At 35.9% G+C, this 17,243-nt stretch overlaps 1 protein-coding gene across 5 annotated transcripts in view; it reads right to left on the minus strand.

Moving 5' to 3' along the window:
* Window positions 1-17,243, minus strand: part of LOC116463421 (serine/Arginine-related protein 53) — a 453,415-nt gene that overhangs the window by 340,475 nt on the left and 95,697 nt on the right. For 4 of the 5 annotated variants that reach the window (XR_009212055.1, XM_058434631.1, XM_058434630.1 and 1 more), the window contains exon 4: window positions 10,284-10,457. The exons of the other annotated variant lie outside the window; for it this stretch is intronic. Coding sequence is in view for 3 of the 4 variants with exons in the window: in XM_058434631.1 (XP_058290614.1) it covers window positions 10,284-10,457 (174 nt within the window). In the remaining variant the exon portion in view is untranslated. The remainder of the gene's footprint in view (window positions 1-10,283; window positions 10,458-17,243) is intronic. 5 annotated transcript variants of the gene reach the window in all.

Raw genomic sequence — 17,243 nt, forward strand, 5'->3', positions numbered from 1 at the left:
CATCACATATGTAATAGCATTAAAAAGTGCTTTGTGTTTATACCCACAAGGTTCATTCTCTGAGACTTATCCCTATCTTCCTGTAGTTATATGCAGTCTCGGAACCCAAGGATCATATCTTTATCACTAAATGAAAAGCATTAACCCCAATGATACCATTTGGAGATTTTCTTTTATTATATACTTTCATTGCCTTGAAATCTAAGATATGTTAACAACATTTACACAAATGGAATGCATTACAACTTACTCTGCTTTAGTAGAAAAGTACACCCCATAACTACATCTATCCAAAGAGACATATGTTATTCCTATCATCTGGCTATACTCATTTTATTAACTAGGATATTAAGAATATTTAAACCAGATACTTTAAAACTGTCCTATAATATCACACTAGGATATAAAAATAAATCAACATAGAGATATCTGTTTTTTCAATCTTTGCCATTTAATCAAAGGAGGATAACTTTCTGATTCTATACTTGTGCTGACCAAGATTTATCTAACACGTCAATCAAGCATTATGGTTTATTCCAATCTGTTCCATTTTGGAGATGCCACTCCAATGATCACTAGACTGGGGAGAAAGCCTGTGAGAACAGAATAAACTCGAATTTAAAAAAAATACACAGCAGACTGCTTCTATTTGGTTTAGCATCATTCATATCAGGGATACTCAAGATGCTTTACAATGAGATATAAATTAGAACTGTAACGAGTGATTATAAGCAACAGCTTAACATTTAGGGGACCTGCTTGTTTACTTAGGAAGAAAAGACTTGACTGGCGCTCCAAGTTTATTCCCTTTACATTCCTCTAACAATAGTGCAGACTCTCTAGCTTACAAAGCCATTCATAACCTTACTAAAGGCAAACACTAAGGCCTTCAGTTGAAGATCTCTATGAAATAGTATGTTTAAGTCTGGTAGTTTGCTCTGTAACCATATACAAAATCAACAGAATAGGTGATATCAGTTAAGTTCCTGAAATAAACTAGACTAGGCATGAAGAGTGATCAATCAGGACTGGAATTTTAATTGGTATTTAAAATACGAATCCTAGCAGTGACATTCAATTTTTTAAACAACTGATGCTAAATGATACTAATTGTAGCATGATTGATAACATTTAAAAAATAGAAAAAAGTGAAAGTTACATAGGATTTTTTTTTTTAATGCAGTCTGGAGACTTGGATGGAAGTAGTGTATGTATGCGAATGCACAGGCACAGTTGAAACAGAAATGGGGTAGTACAAAAAAGTTGCTTAAAAAATGCAATGTTATCACTTTTAAATGTTTCTAAGCTGGATTTAATTACCTAAAATCAACTTCAAAATAAACATGTATTATTCATTCTACAAATATTTGAGTACTTACTATAATCCAAGTAAATACAATGTTAACTAAGACAGACAAGGTAATTTGTAATCGTAACATTACAAAACTCTATTCAGATTAAGTACAAATACAATGGGAATTAACTGCAGGGGTACTCAGCACACTCTTGAGGAGTTAGGAATACTTTACAAAATAAATGAAATTTAAAATGAAACCAAAAAGATGAATAGCAACTGGCAGGAAAAGTAAAGAAGAAAGTATTTCAGACTGAAGGAACAACCTTTATAAAGACACAAAAGTGAGAAAAAAGAATGGTAGTTGAGAAACTGGTAATCACAAAACCAATAGTTAAAACGGTTTTATCAATAAAAAATAAAATGATGACCATTTATTGAGCTGCTACTACACAGTACTAGTCTTCTGACGCACACTGCTTCTAATAGTTAACAGCTTCTCAATTACCATTATCTCCATCTTATGGAAGAATAAATTTAAAGTTCAAAAAAGTTACTTGCCTTCTCAGGAAAAAAACTGTAAATGATTGAGATGATCAAAAAAGACTACTGGGTATATTGTCTAACGCACCTTTCCTTATCTGAGATATTTTTAGACTCCGTAGATTATAGATAATTGATAGCAATGCAAATAATTCTTTTCTATAAATACGCAAATGAATTTGTCCAGTGGAGGTGTAATTGATTTCCTTCCCCTATGTGAAAGAAGCTAGTTTTGAATCTATTACATTATTCATGGCTAGATTTTTGGTAACCTACATTTGTGTCTACTCCTGATCCTTTGAGCTACTTGTAACATCTCACTTATTCTCTCATTAATTAGGTAAGTAATATCTTTGGCAAGTGTTCATGTATATTTGTATGAGGCATGGTTTTGCCATTTTAAAAACAATCATCCCTCAATAGCTCCAAAGCATAATAAGTCAGACTTTGAAGGTTTCTGTGCATTCCATACGGGTCCAAAGACAAGGGTCTTCCATTACACTACAACTCAGTACTCTTTCCCTTTTATTCCTGAATGTTAATGCTAACATAATTTTTGTAATACCTCTTGCAAAGGGTCCACCAAATTTTTGTAGACCATGTAATGAAACTTACTAAAAAGTCCAGCATGAGGCTACTCCCATCCTCTAACTTCTTCACATATCCCTAATTCCTCAGCCTCCTGTGGAATGAAAAAGGAAATTTAAAGTAACTTCCCTCATTCCAAAGCTTTCACAGTCGAGCAATCACCAAAAGAAAGAATGAACCTACAATTCATGCCATTTAAAACGTTATCAGGCATAATTCAAGTCATATCCCAATGGGCACACTGTGTGATAATTTAAATGTATTGATATAACGTATAAAAGAAAGGTGGTGACCTTGGAGTACTGAGGAAATCCTTGTCTCCTGCTTTTGCTGAATTTTTTTTTGTTATATTATGTTCCCTTTTTTGACCTCATCTTCTCTAAAAAATCAGATTTTTTGGTTAAATAAGAACTAATATCAAATACTCAAACCCACAGAATAGAAATTGGGTGGTAAATTTTGCCGTAATATAAAATGGCAAACAACACAATGGGCCACTATGTTATAATATTCATTTGATTTATGAGGAAACTGTAAAAACTTTAATTTAAAAAGATTCCAGTGCACACATGTGTATAAAGATGTATTTGTTTACCTGCTTAACAAAATTGACGGTATGAAGCTTTTTTTTTTTTGCATGCTATAATGACGTGTTAAAGGTATACTTTCGATATACTGCTTTCGAACCAAACATTTACCCTTCGCCACTGGTGAAAGGCAACAAGATCTCTTTACAAAGTCTTCGTCTTTTTCAATAAATTTTGCATGAAAACATGTTATCCTGGCACAAAGTTGCCTGCTGTCACATTGGAAGTGTGATAAATGTTTAATGAAAACAACACCACACAGCTTTGTGTCAGACAACAGCTATCACACAGCCCTGCTTTGATCCAAACAGACACTTAAAAGGAGTTCTAAGCATGCTCTGCACCACAGAACTCTATAACCTATATGCAAATAGGGGTAAATTAGCATAAATTACTTCCTGCTGTATAAAGAAATAAGAGGTTAGGAAAAATATGACAGACTCTGTAAGTATGTAACTGCTGTCAAAACTCAGAGTCCAGCTTTCCCAAATCACTCCCAACATCTTCTACCAATCACTAGGTAGAGGGAATAAAAAACAAAACCCCTTATTGACAGGAATTTATTACATGAAACTCTAAAACTGAAGACACTGGAATTTTACCAAGGTTAAAGCCATAAGTAACATATATCTATAAAGTATGATTACTACATGGTACTAGTTTTCTTATTCACACTGCTTATAATACTTACAGCTTTTTAAGTACCACCATCCCCATTTTATAGAAAAATAAATTATATATCCAGAGGCAAATTCTTACCTCTCTCAAAAAGTATAAGGCTTCTGAAAATTATACAAAGAAAAATGGAAGAATGTATAAATACAAGTATTTCAGTAAAATATCCCAAAAGTCTTGTTGGGTATATTTCTGAGAAGAGCATCCATCTACTGAAAATCCAATGAGGAAATTTAATAAAGGTGAAAACTTTTCATGGTAGCAGGTCATAAAGAAAGGCACACTTAGAAATACAAAATTAGGTTCTTAAAGAATGCTAAAGTATTCAAACTACGAAGAAAGCGTTTTAGTAGGTGTCTTGGTCCATTCTGTGCTGCTATAACAGAATGCAATGGTCTGGGTCATTAGCTTATAATAAATAAAAATTTACTGCCTCACAGTTCTGGGTGCTGGGAAGTCCAAGATTGAGGGGCCAGCATCTGATGATGAACTTCTTGCTGCATCATCCCAAAGAAGAAAGGCAAAGAGCATGTAGGAGGGGGAAGCCTTATAAGAAACCTACTCCCATGACAGCACACCCACTCCCTTGATAACTGCATTAATCCATTCATGCGGTTAGACCCACCTCCCATAAAGGTCCCACCTCCCAACACTGCCGCAATTTGGATCAAGTTTCAACAAACTTTGGGAGACACATTCAAACCACAGAAGTAGGCAACAACTGCCTTAAACCAAATTTTCCTAGCTGGTGATTTAAATCAATCCCATCCAAATTCCCCTTTTAAGGATGGCACTGTGATTTAAGAATGAATAGTAGAACATCACTAGTGACTACTTACATATTTGTTCACAACTAATTTTTCAAAGACATCTTTAAAGAGGTTTTATAGCAGTCAACTATATGTTAGGGAGTTTGGATCAAGATGTAGGTAAAGAAGGTCCAATAATATGTTAATCCACAGAAGACTTAGGATGTATAACATTCACCATCATCAAATCAAATTGCAATTATGAGATGACATGACAAGTTTCATATTTCTGATTGTTGACTAAATAACAGTTTAACAAAATAATGTTGTATCCAATTTCAACTTAACAACTCTGCTATTAAGAAAAATCTGTTTTCATAATGCAAAGACATTATCCCTTATAAAAATTGTAATGATCTAGGGCCTGGCACAGTGGCTCACTCCTGTAATTCTAGTGCTTTGGAAGGCCAAAGCCAGAGGATTGCTTGAGACCAGGAGTTTGAGGCCAGCCTGGTCAACATAGTGAGACTTTATCTCAACAAAAAATAAAGAATAAAAAAATTAGCCAAGCTTGGTGGTGAACACTTGCAGTACTAGCTACTTAAGAGGCTGAGGTGGGAGGATCACTGGAGCCCAGGAGTTCAAGGTTGCAGTGAGCTATGATCACATCCCTGCACTCCAGCCTGAGCAACAAAGTGAGACCCTGTCTCTAAAAATTACAAATTAAAAAAAAAGAAATACAGCTGCTCTGACTACGGAGTAGCCATTCTTTATTCCTTTACTTTCTTAATAAATTGCTTTCACTTTTAAAAAATAAAGTTTTCTAAAGATAAGATAAATATTTATTTTTAAAATTTGGGGGGAAAACAAAAAACAAGAAAAATCTGTATCAGTGTTTAAAGAAGAAAACATTCTTAGAAACTAAATTTTATAAATATAAAACATTAAAAGTCATTAAACATTCTTGATAAAATTTCAGACACGACTCGGTGTCTTTCTTATATTAATCATTTACACAGTGTTATAAGGAAAGGCATCTTTTAGTTCCTACAAACTCCTGAGACCTTTCCAGTTTATATTAGGTCTTCCTAAATCAGTAGATAAATAAAATGAGAGGGCCAATTTATGAAATTATAAGACGAATTCTACCATTTTAATGTTTTAGGTATTTCCAGAACTATAATTAGCTGTTATTTAAAAAGAGTTTCTCAGAATTATCTGATTTTGTATTTTTTTCTCAAAAGTATAAAAAAGCTCTCCCTCATTATTAAGCTCATTAATTCCTGCTTGAGCATTCCTTTCTTTCCTGTTTTGTTTTTCCCAATTTACAAACACCCTTTACCTTGCTTTACCATTAGTGTACTTACTGTCCTTGCTTTGTGCTTTATAAATGTATACTTTGTGTCCTATCTGTCTGTCTGTCTATCTGTCTATCTATCTATCTATCTATCTATCTATCTAAATACTGTTACTTTTGCACATAGGTTATTTTCCCATGTGAAGAAGCACTTAGGTTACTTAGCACAAGCTAAAACACTTGTCATGCACTGCACAATCACAATGAACTAATACATAAGTCCTAATTTAAATGTTTGTGAATCCGTTTTCCTCTCTCCATAAATTTTTTAAAGCCACCTGGAAAAAAGACAGCTAATGAAACCATCACTAAAATAAACTTAATTAAGGCCTAGGAATTGTCTGTGAAGATAATTAAATATAATTCTAAATAGATGAAATGCTGAGGTGGGAAACTAAGAGACGAAGAGAGAAGGAGAAAAGAAGGGATCAATCTTTTACTAATGAGATTTCTGGGCTGATCAGGGAAAAACAGTGTACAGAAAATTCTTTCAGTTCTATTTTCTAGGAACGTTTAAACAACAGTATATCACTTGATCTCAAACTCTCTTGTTCATCATTAATAATTACGGATTACTAAAGAAATGAGGATAGTGTGTCGTTAAGAGGCAGGTGACAGTCCATTTGAATTAGAAGCCTAACTCTGCCGTTTATTAGCTCTATGACCATAAGCCTAAGCACCTTCATCTATATTAATAGGATAATAAGAGCACCTATTTCATCAGGTTATTAAATGAGATAATATATGTCAAATGCTTAGCAAAATTCCTGATACTGAAAAAATACATTTAAAATGTTAGATGCTTATCTTTTGTTTTTTTAAACGGAGTCTCACTTTGTCGCCCAGGCTGGAGTGCAATGGCATGATCTTGGCTCACTGCAACCTCCGCCTCCTGGGTTCAAGTGATTCTCTTGCCTCAGCCTCCCAAGTAGCTGGGATTACAGGCATGCATCACTACGTCCAGCTAATTTTTCTATTTTTAGTAGAGACGGGGTTTCACCATGTTGGTCAGGCTGGTCTCAAACTCCTGACCTCAGGTGATCCACCCGCCTCAGCCTCCCAAAGTGCTGAGATTACAGGCGTGAGCCACCATGCCTGGCCGATGCTTATCTTTTTACGTCCACTGTGAGTAAAGCATGTTGTTCATACCTCATGTAGACCCAATCACATCATTTCTCTACTTGAAACTCTACATTGGCATCCCACTGCCTCTAGAATTAACTGCATACTCTAGAATTAACTGCATACCTCTCATAATCATCTCTCATCATTATTTATCTTCTACTCTAAACCAAGCCCCACTAGACTTCAGTCCCTCAAATTGTACCACACACACCCTGATGCCTCCAAGGCTTTCCATATGAAGTTTATTTTGCATGATCATTCCTCCCCATCTCTTACTTCAATATGTAAACATCACTTCATCTGAGAGCCCTTCCCTGACACAGAGCCTAGTTAAGATCAACCAGCTTGAAGTTTATGGAGGGAAATATCTCTCAACCAGAAGGTGTCAAGACTGAAAATGAAAGCCAACATGCTTAGACTGGCCTGTGAGAAGTATAAAAACAGCCTCAGACTGCTTATCTCTAAACTGCTCATTATTAGCAGTAAGTGCACTCATAGTTTAAGCCAGAAATGACAAATAACAACTCTTGAGCCAAATCCAGCCAGATATCCATTTTTATAAACAGTTTTACTGAAATACAGCCTGCCTGTTAGTTTACTATTACCTATAGTTGTAAAGTTCAGTAGTTGCAACAGAGACCAAATGATCCAGAAAGCATAAATTATTTACTATCTAGCCCAAGCTTCTCCAACTTGCAGCCCATGGGCCACATGCAGCCCAGGACAGCTTTAAATGTGGCCCAACACAAATTAGTAAACTTTCTTAAAACATTACGAGATTTTTGTGATTTTTTTTAGCTCATCAGCTATTGTTAGAATATTTCACATGTGGCCCAAAACAATTCTTCTTCTTCCAATGTGGCCCAGGGAAGCCAAAAGATTGCATACCTCTAATCTAGCCCTTTACAAAAGTTTGCTGACCGTTGGTTTAATTTAAGCTACTGTTAGTTAGGTTTTGTTACAGCGAAAGCATCCTAACTGGTGCAGTGTTTCCACAGCTCTTTTTACTTTTCCTACTGGAAAAATTCATCTGACTTTACTATAATCACTTGCGTATCTTCCCTTCTACACGTTTATATTCCTACCTGTGTGAAAGCTCCAAGCAGTACTGGCACTAACATTTATATCCTTATTACTTAACACAGTACCTGACAAGTAGAAGGCATTTAAATATTGTTGACTGAACAAGTAAACAGATGAATGAATGTGCATATTTGATAATCAATATTTAAATATTAAATATTTAACAAAAATTAACATGTACATTAGGTGCTCTGAGTGATACAAAAGATTCTAAGTCCAGAATGGCTTGAAAATCAGGGTTAGGAAATATAAGAATCTGTGTGCACCTCAGCACTAAGCAGGGGAAAGGGCACCCTAACACAACACTACCCTCTACTATGGCCCACTAAAACCATAATGCAGACTACCCACAGTTTTTTGGCATCAGTCCCCAGTGCCCTTTTATTTTGCACCTCTTATTTTGACTTTGTTCATTGCCTTTGTTGAGATTAATGCTAAGAAATAACGACAAATACAACACTATTATCTTGTAAACTTGCCATCCAGGAATTGGTCCACTTGAACACAATCAACTATGAGTGAGAGATGAGTCTAACCTGTAAAGTTGGCTTAGACATTCAAGATTAATGTTACCATATGAGAACTCTTTTTAACACAATCTAACCTTTCTGTTTTATTCACTCTCTCATATTTCTTACCTTTAAAATCCCCCATATAATGTTTTACATAATATAAATTTTATGCAATTACACAAGTATTATTCTAAAAAAGTAAACTTTGGTGAGGTGGAAGGCAAAAATTTAATGACCAGTAAAAATCACAGCTTTCTTCCATTGCCATGTAATTTTTAAAAACAAAACCAAAAGAAGAAAAAATTTTAAAAGGAACCAGAAGCAAGGCAGTTCCTTGATTGACAAGTTTTATTCATTAAGCATATTTTCCAGACTCAGAACCCTACTGTATGTAAATCCTCCCTTCGAATTTATCATCCTACTAACTTTCTCCCGTTACCAAGAGATTTTCCCAATACCGTTTCTGCCTTCATTCCATTTTACCAGTGCTGGCTAACTCAGCCTCCCCACCCTTACAGACAGGTATCTAACTTCTAACTCCTCTCCTGTAGCATTTCACAATCCTTAAAACTAGAAGTGGATAGAACTCAGAATTTTACAGAAACATAACTGATCACTGTACATTAATGGTTGTGGGATGATCAGGCGAACAAAAGTCACATAATAATAATGTTATCCTCTTCCAAACTCTACCACAAATTTAACATTTCAGAATACTTAAAAGCCAACAATCTAGGCAGATTTATATAACATCACTATAAATTTGGAAATAAAAAATAAACACACAGACAACTGTGAAAAAGAAAGGAATGAGGAAAGAATTCCATATCTTTTAATAAACTTAATAATTCTTTATAGACTCAAGATCTCAGGATACTATAACTGCAATCCTAGTAAACTCTTCAACATGGAAAACATACATTAAAGATAAACACATTTATATTGAAGTATTAAAATAAATATATTCACACAAGACATTGAAAGACTGACAAAAGAGGATAAATTCCAAGATTAGATTCTACCTCCTAGAATAAAAGACCCCAATTACAATTTTGAATAGAACAAACAAGATGCTGTAAATTTACTCTGTTAAAAAATATTGTTTCATTTTAATGTTTTCTAATTTGACAAACACTTATGAGTGGATTTCAAGTTCTGTCTCTAAATGGACAAAACTAGAATCTCATTGTTTTAATAATATCAATTCTATGAAAAATAAAATCTGGACCTCAAAAGCAGATACACTCACTCTTACACACACACACATACCCTAATATTGCCCAAGCTCCCATTCTATATTAAAAAAGGCTTAAACAATAGTAAATCACATGGTCCCCTCCTTCTGTTTCAACTTTATACTTCTCCGCTAACAGCTTTACAATAAGGTAATAGACATTTTTAATCACTAAATAGTCTTCAAATTTTAAGTTCCTACTCATAACAAAGGAAACAGAGTATGAAGCTTTCCTACAGAATTAGGCAAATTTTCCTCTACTTACATACTAAACTTTGATATTGCTGTTTATATTGATTCCAATATTGTTATATTATTATTAAATAAAAATAGAAATGAAAATGTACCACAGTAAAAATCTGAGGTAACTATTTTGATTTATCCTTTCTTCTTTCTCTACTGTATTCTCTCTTTTTATTCCATTTTCTTCTACTCTTATAGCAAGCCACAAGAAAAACCTCAGAGAACAAAAATTTAGTTTGAACATCACCATGGAATCACCAAGTCCTTACCAGGTAAGATTTGCTTCAACTTACCCACGTTTGATGTTATGTAATTCCTTGTCCTTCCCTTTATCCTTCTCCTTTTCTCTTTTCTCTTTATCTCTGCCCTTACGTCGTTCTCTATCCCGAGACCGACTACGCGTTCTTCTGTGACTGGACCTTTCACTGCTACGACTATGAGAACGGAGACGAGGTCTTGACCTGGACCTATGGTAAGCAGATTTTGTTAAATAAACTTAGTGTATAATTTGTATTGTGAAAAGTAAATACTCTTTTAAATTATCTGAAAAAAACTACTTAGTTTTAGTTGTGGACTCAGAAATAAATAACCATATGAAGCAAGCACCTGAATATGATTCTTTATGAGTAAATGCTCTCACTTAAAATAATATGAGGGAAATATATATGCTAACTTTATAGGAAATTATGATGCAGTTAAAAAGTGTTTGCCTTAAAGGTCCAAATCTAGTCTTAATTATTCACATCTCCTCAAATAATGTACCTAATTTAATCTACAAGAATAGGGCTTTCCTTTTCTCTACAATCTTTGCTTCCATTATCTATTCAACCTTATTTCTAATTGTTCCAATATAAATACTGATCCACTCCAATCCAGCTATTCTTTGTATTAAATGCATTACAGTAAAATACTAAGAAGTAATTATTTCAGGTTCTGGTTACAGTATTGATAAATATATATATATATATATATATATATATATAAATGTATATCTACCAGACTGACAACCCTACAGATAATTTTTAAAAACAACTCAGGTTGACCCTTGAACAACATGGGTTTCAACTGCATGGATCCACTTACATGTGGATTTTCTTCCATCTCTGCCACCACTGAGACAGCAAGGCAAACCCCTCCTCTGCCTCTTCCTTCTGAGACTATTCAACATGAAGATAAGGATGACAACCTTTAAGATGATCCACTTCTACTTAGTGAATATTAAATATATTTTATCTTCATGCTGGGTACAGTGGCTCATGCCTGTAATCCCAGCACTTTGGGAGGCCAAGGCGGGCAAATCACTTGAGGTCAGGAGTCCGAGACCAGCCTGGCCAACATTGTGAAACCCCATCTCTACTAAAAATACAAAAATTAGCTGGGCGTGGTGGCACATGCCTGTAATCCCAGCTACTCGAGAAGCTGAAACAGGAGAATCACTTGAACCTGGAAGGTGGGAGGTTGCAGTGGGCCCGGACTGCACCACTGCACTCCAGCCTGAGTGCACTCTCTCAGTGACAGAGAAAGACGTCATCTCAAAACAAACAAACAAAACAGAATTGTTGCCATTTTAATCCAACCATGTGATTTTCCTGCTAAACAAAAAAATAAACAAACAAAGGTATGTTTTTTTTGAGGAAAATAACAGAGTATTCATAATATGATACTCATTTTGTCCAGGATGAAAACCCAAAATTCCTAGATATATGAAGAAACACAAAAAATGTGTTCTATTCTTAAAAGAAAAGACAGTATATGAAGAGCAACTCTGAGATTAAACTAGATGTTAAAATTAGCAGATAAGGATTTTAAAGCAGTAAATGTAACTATGCTTATAATGAAGATAAAGTTAAGCAATCTCAATAGAAATATCAGAACATGAAAAAAAAATTCTGTAATTGAAAAACACAATCACTGAAATTAAAATTATGCAGGATGAGATTAAAAGCACACTGGTAATAACAGAGGAAAGAATCTGTATACATGCAAATAAATCAATCAAAATTACCCAATATGAAGAATTAAGAGGAAAAAAGATTGTTAGTAAGAAAGACCCTCAGGGATCTGTGTGACAAGATTCAAATGCCTAACATGTTTATTTAAACCCAGAAATAGAGAAAACAGAGGATGAAGCAGAAAACATTCTTTCAGTGGTGAGCAAAAATTTTCCAAGTTTAATAAAAGACAAATTTACAGATTGTATATTAGAAGTTCAACAAACCAAGTAAGATAAATATTAAGAAGACTATGATTAGAAATACTACAGTCAAATTGATAAAAACTAAAGGTAAAGAGAAATCTTGAAAGTATTCAGAGGAAAAACAACACATTACATACAGAGGAATAATGATACAAATTATTGCTACTGACTTCTTATCAAAAACAATGGAAATCAGAAGACAGTGGAATGAAATTCTTAACACGGTGAAAGAAAACAAAATGTCAACCTGGAATTTTATACCCAGCAAAAACATCCCTCAAAAATGAAAGTAAAATAAGGACATTTTTGAGACAAAGGAAAAGTAAATAAATATCAACAGAAGACTTGCATTACAATAAATACTAAAGAAAGTTCTTCAGGCTGAAAAGGAATGATAACAGATGAAAGCGTGGCTCTTTAGGAAAAAATGAAGACTACTAGAAAGTAAATAAATGGGTAAGTATCAAAAACTGCTTATTCCCTTAATTTATTTAAAACACATATAAGTGCTCAAAGTAAAAATAATAGCATTTTACTCTAAGGTTTATAATGAAAGTAGACATAATACAAATAACCTCTACAGAATAAAGCATGGGGCAGGTAAATGAACCTATACTGTTAAAAGGTTTCTATATTTCACATTAAATGGTGAAATAATAACTCTAAGTACACTGAAATGTTAAGACAATATACTGTAATCCTTAGAGAAACTACTAAAAAAAAAAGAAAATAAGTATAGCTAAAAAGTCAATAGATTAATTTTAAGGGAATTATTAAAAATACACATTAATCCAAAAGGAAGCTGGAAAGGAAGCAAAAAGAAAAAAAGAAGGGAAAGACATAAAATAATCATAAAATGATAGACTTAAATCTAATTATATCAATAAGTACATTAGATATTAATAAACAAAATATTATAAAAAGGCAGTTTTGTCAAATGAATAAAAAGCAATACTGTATGCCATCTAAAACAACAACTACATGCTATCTACAAAATATGTACTTTAAATAAGCTGACACAGATAGGTTAAAAGTAAATGGCCAGGCCAGGCATGTTAGCTCACGCCTGTAATCCCAGCACTTTGTGAGGCCAAGGCAGGCGGATTATGAGGTCAGGAGATCGAGACCATCCTGGCTAACATGGTGAAACCCTGTCTCTACTAAAAAATACAAAAAATTAGCTGGGTGTGGTGGCGGGTGCCTGTAGTCCCAGCTACTTGGGAGGCTGAGGCAGAAGAATGGAGTGAACCTGGGAGACGCAGCTTGCAGTGAGCCAAGATAGCGCCGCTGCACTCCAGCCTGGGTGACAGAACAAGACTCCGTCTCAAAAAAAAAAAAAAAAAAGTAAATGGCTAAAAATATACACATCATATAAACAGCAAGTACAGGAAAGCTGAAGTTAATATATTAATATCACATAAACTAGACTTCAGAAACTAAGAGTGTCACCCAAAATAAAAATGGATATTCATGATGATCAAAGGGTCAATTCGTAAGTAGAAATCATGCAGAACACGTTTCTCTGACCAAAACAGAATTAGAATTTAACAATAAGACATAAAGAAAACCTCCAGATATATGGAAACCAAATAATACACTTTTAAATAATCCATGGGTCAAGTAAGAAAGCACAAAGGAAATTTAAAAATATTTTGAACTGAATGAAAATGAGAAATACAACATATGAGAGTTTGTGGGAAGCAGATAAAGCAATGTTTAGGGAGACATTTATAGTTTTAAATGTTTATACTAGAAAAGAATAAATATCTAAAATCAATTACCTAAGGTTTCACTTTAAGAAGCTACAAAAAGAAGAGCAAAGCACTATAAATCCAAAGTAGTTGGAAGAAAGGAAACATTAAAGAGAAAAATCAATGGAAGAGAAAACTAACAAAGTCAAAATCTAGTACCCTGAGAATATCAATAAAATTAATCTCTCAGCTAATAACTCATCAAATGAAAAAAAAAGAGGAAATACAAATAACCAATACATATTAGCAAAGAATAAAGAATGGGGATGATGGAGACATCACAAGAACTCATCCTAGATACTAAGGATATATATTAGTCCATTTTCACGCTGCTGATAAAGACATACCTGAGACTGGGAAATTTACAAAAGAAAGAGGTTTATTAGACCTACAGTTCCACATGGCTGGGAAGGCCTCACAATCATGGTGGAAGGCAAGGAGTAGCAAGTCATGTCTTATGCAGATGGCGGCAGGCAAAGAAAGAGCTTGTGCAGAGAAACTCCCGTTTTTACCTTCAGATATCATGAGACCTATTCACTATCAAAAGAATAGCATAAGAAAGACCCGCCCCCATGATTCAATCACCTCCCATGGGGTCTCTCCCATCACAAATGGAAATTATGGGAGATACAAGATGAGATTTGGGTGGGGACACAGAGCCAAACCATATCAGGATATATGTAAGTCTTTAAGAGAATTACATGGCTTTCAGCAGCAGTAATATTTGTCCTTGTCCATCTCTAATGGGTTCACTTAATAAATAAAGAAGAATATTGGATCACAAACCAACAAACTTTCTTAATGTGATTTTAAGAAATTTCTTCTGGGGGGTGGAGCCAAGATGGCCAAACACTAACAGCTCCACTCTACAGCTCCCAGCATGAGCGACACAGAAGACAGGTGATTTCTGCATTTCCAACCGAGGTACCAGGTTCATCTCACTGAGGAGTGTCGGACAGTGGGTGCAGGACAGTGGGTGCAGCGCACCAAGCATGTGCCGAAGCAGGGCGAGGCATCGCCTCACCCAGGAAGCACAAGGGGTCAGGGAACTCCCTTTCCTAGTCAAAGAAAGGGGTGACAGACGGCACCTGGAAAATCGGGTCACTCTCACCCTAATACTGAGCTTTTCCAATGGTCTTAGCAAATGGCACACCAGGAGATTATATCCCGCGCCTGGCTCAGAGGGTCCTACGCAAAAAGAGCCTCGCTCATTGCTAGCACAGCAGTCTGCGATTGAACTGCAAGGCAGCGGCAAGGCTGGGGGAGGGGCGCCTGCCATTGCTGAGGCTTGAGTAGGTAAACAAAGCAGCCAGGAAGCTCGAACTGGGTGGAGCCCACCTCAGTTCAAGGAGGTCTGCCTGCCTCTGTAGACTCCACCTCTGGGGGCAGGGCATAGCCAAACAAAAGGCAGCAGAAACCTCTGCAGACTTAAATGTCCCTGTTTGACGGCTCTGAAGAGAGTAGTGGTTCTCCCAGGACGCAGCTGGAGATCTGAGAATGGGCAGACTGCCTCCTCAAGTGGGTCCCTGATCCCTGAGTAGCCTAACTGGGAGGCACCCCCCAGTTGGGATAGACTGACACCTCACATGGCCAGGTACTCTTCTGAGACAAAACTTCCAGAAGAACGATCAGACAGCAACATTTGCTGGTCACCAATATCCTCTGTTCTGCAGTCTCCGCTGCTGATACCCAGGCAAACAGGGTCTGGAGTGGACCTCCAGCAAACTCCAACAGACGTGCAGCTGAGGGTCCTGACTGTTAGAAGGAAAACTAACAGAAAGGACATCCACACCAAAACCCCATCTGTATGTACCCATCACCAAAGACCAAGGGTAGATAAAACCACAAAGATGGGGAAAAAACGGAGCAGAAAAACTGGAAACTCTAAAAATCAGAGCACCTCTCCTCCCTCAAAGGAACACAGCTCCTCAACAGCGACAGAACAAAGCTGGACGGAGAATGTCTTTGACGAGTTGAGAGCAGAAGGCTTCAGAGGATCAAACTACTCCGAGCTAAAGAAGTTCGAACCCATGGCAAAGAAGTTAAAAACCTTGAAAAAAAATTAGACGAATGACTAACTAGAATAACCAATGCAGAGAAGTCCTTAAAAGACCTGAAGGAGCTGAAAACCATGGCGCAAGAACTACGTGATGAATGCATAAGCCTCAGTAGCCGATTAGATGAACTGGAAGAAAGGGTATCAGTGAAGGAAGATGAAATGAATGAAAGGAAGTTAGAAGAGAAGTTTAGGGGAAAAAGGAATAAAAAGAAATGAACAAAGCCTCCAAGAAATATGGGACTATGTGAAAAGACCAAATCTACGTCTGACTGGTGTACCTGAAAGTGACGGGGAGAATGGAACCAAGTTGGAAAACACTCTGCAGGATATTATCCAGGAGAACTTCCCCAATCTAGCAAGGCAGGCCAGCATTCAAATTCAGGAAATACAGAGAACACCTCAAAGATACTCCACAAGAAGAGCAACTCCAAGACATATAATTGTCAGATTCACCAAAGTTGAAATGAAGGAAAAAACGTTAAGGGCAGCCAGAGAGAAAGGTCAGGTTACCCACAAAGGGAAGCCCATCAGACTAACAGCTGATCTCTCAGCAGAAACTCTACAAGCCAGAAGGGTGTGGGGGCCAATATTCAACATTCATAAAGAAAAGAATTTCATATCCAGCCAAACTAAGCTTCATAAGTGAAGCAGAAATAAAATACTTTATAGACAAGCAAATGCTGAGAGACTTTGTCACCACCAGGCCTGCCCTACAAGCGCTCCTGAAGGAAGCACTAAACATGGAAAGGAACAACCAGTACCAGCCACTGAAAAAACATGCCAAATTGTAAAGACCATCGAGGCTAGAAAGAAACTGTATCAACTAACGAGCAAAATAACCAGCTAACATCATAATGACAGGATCAAATTCACACATAACAATATTAACCTTAAATGTAAATGGGCTAAATGCTCCAATTAAAAGACACAGACTGGGAAATTGGATAAAGAGTCAAGACCCATCAGTGTGCTGTATTCAGGAAACCCATCTCACGTGCAGAGACACACACAGGCTCAAAATAAAGGGATGGTGGAAGATCTACCAAACAAATGGAAAACAAAAAAAGGCAGGGGTTGCAATCCTAGTCTCTGATAAAATAGACTTTAAACCAACAAAGATCAAAAGAGACAAAGAAGGCCATTACATGATGGTAAAGGCATCAATTCAACAAGAAGAACTAACTATCCTAAATATATATGCACCCAATACAGGAGCACCCAGATTCATAAAGCAAGTCCTTAGAGA

Source organism: Hylobates moloch, unplaced genomic scaffold (assembly GCF_009828535.3).
Source record: "Hylobates moloch isolate HMO894 unplaced genomic scaffold, HMol_V3 SCAFFOLD_36, whole genome shotgun sequence".
Classification (NCBI taxonomy): Eukaryota; Metazoa; Chordata; class Mammalia; order Primates; family Hylobatidae; genus Hylobates; species Hylobates moloch.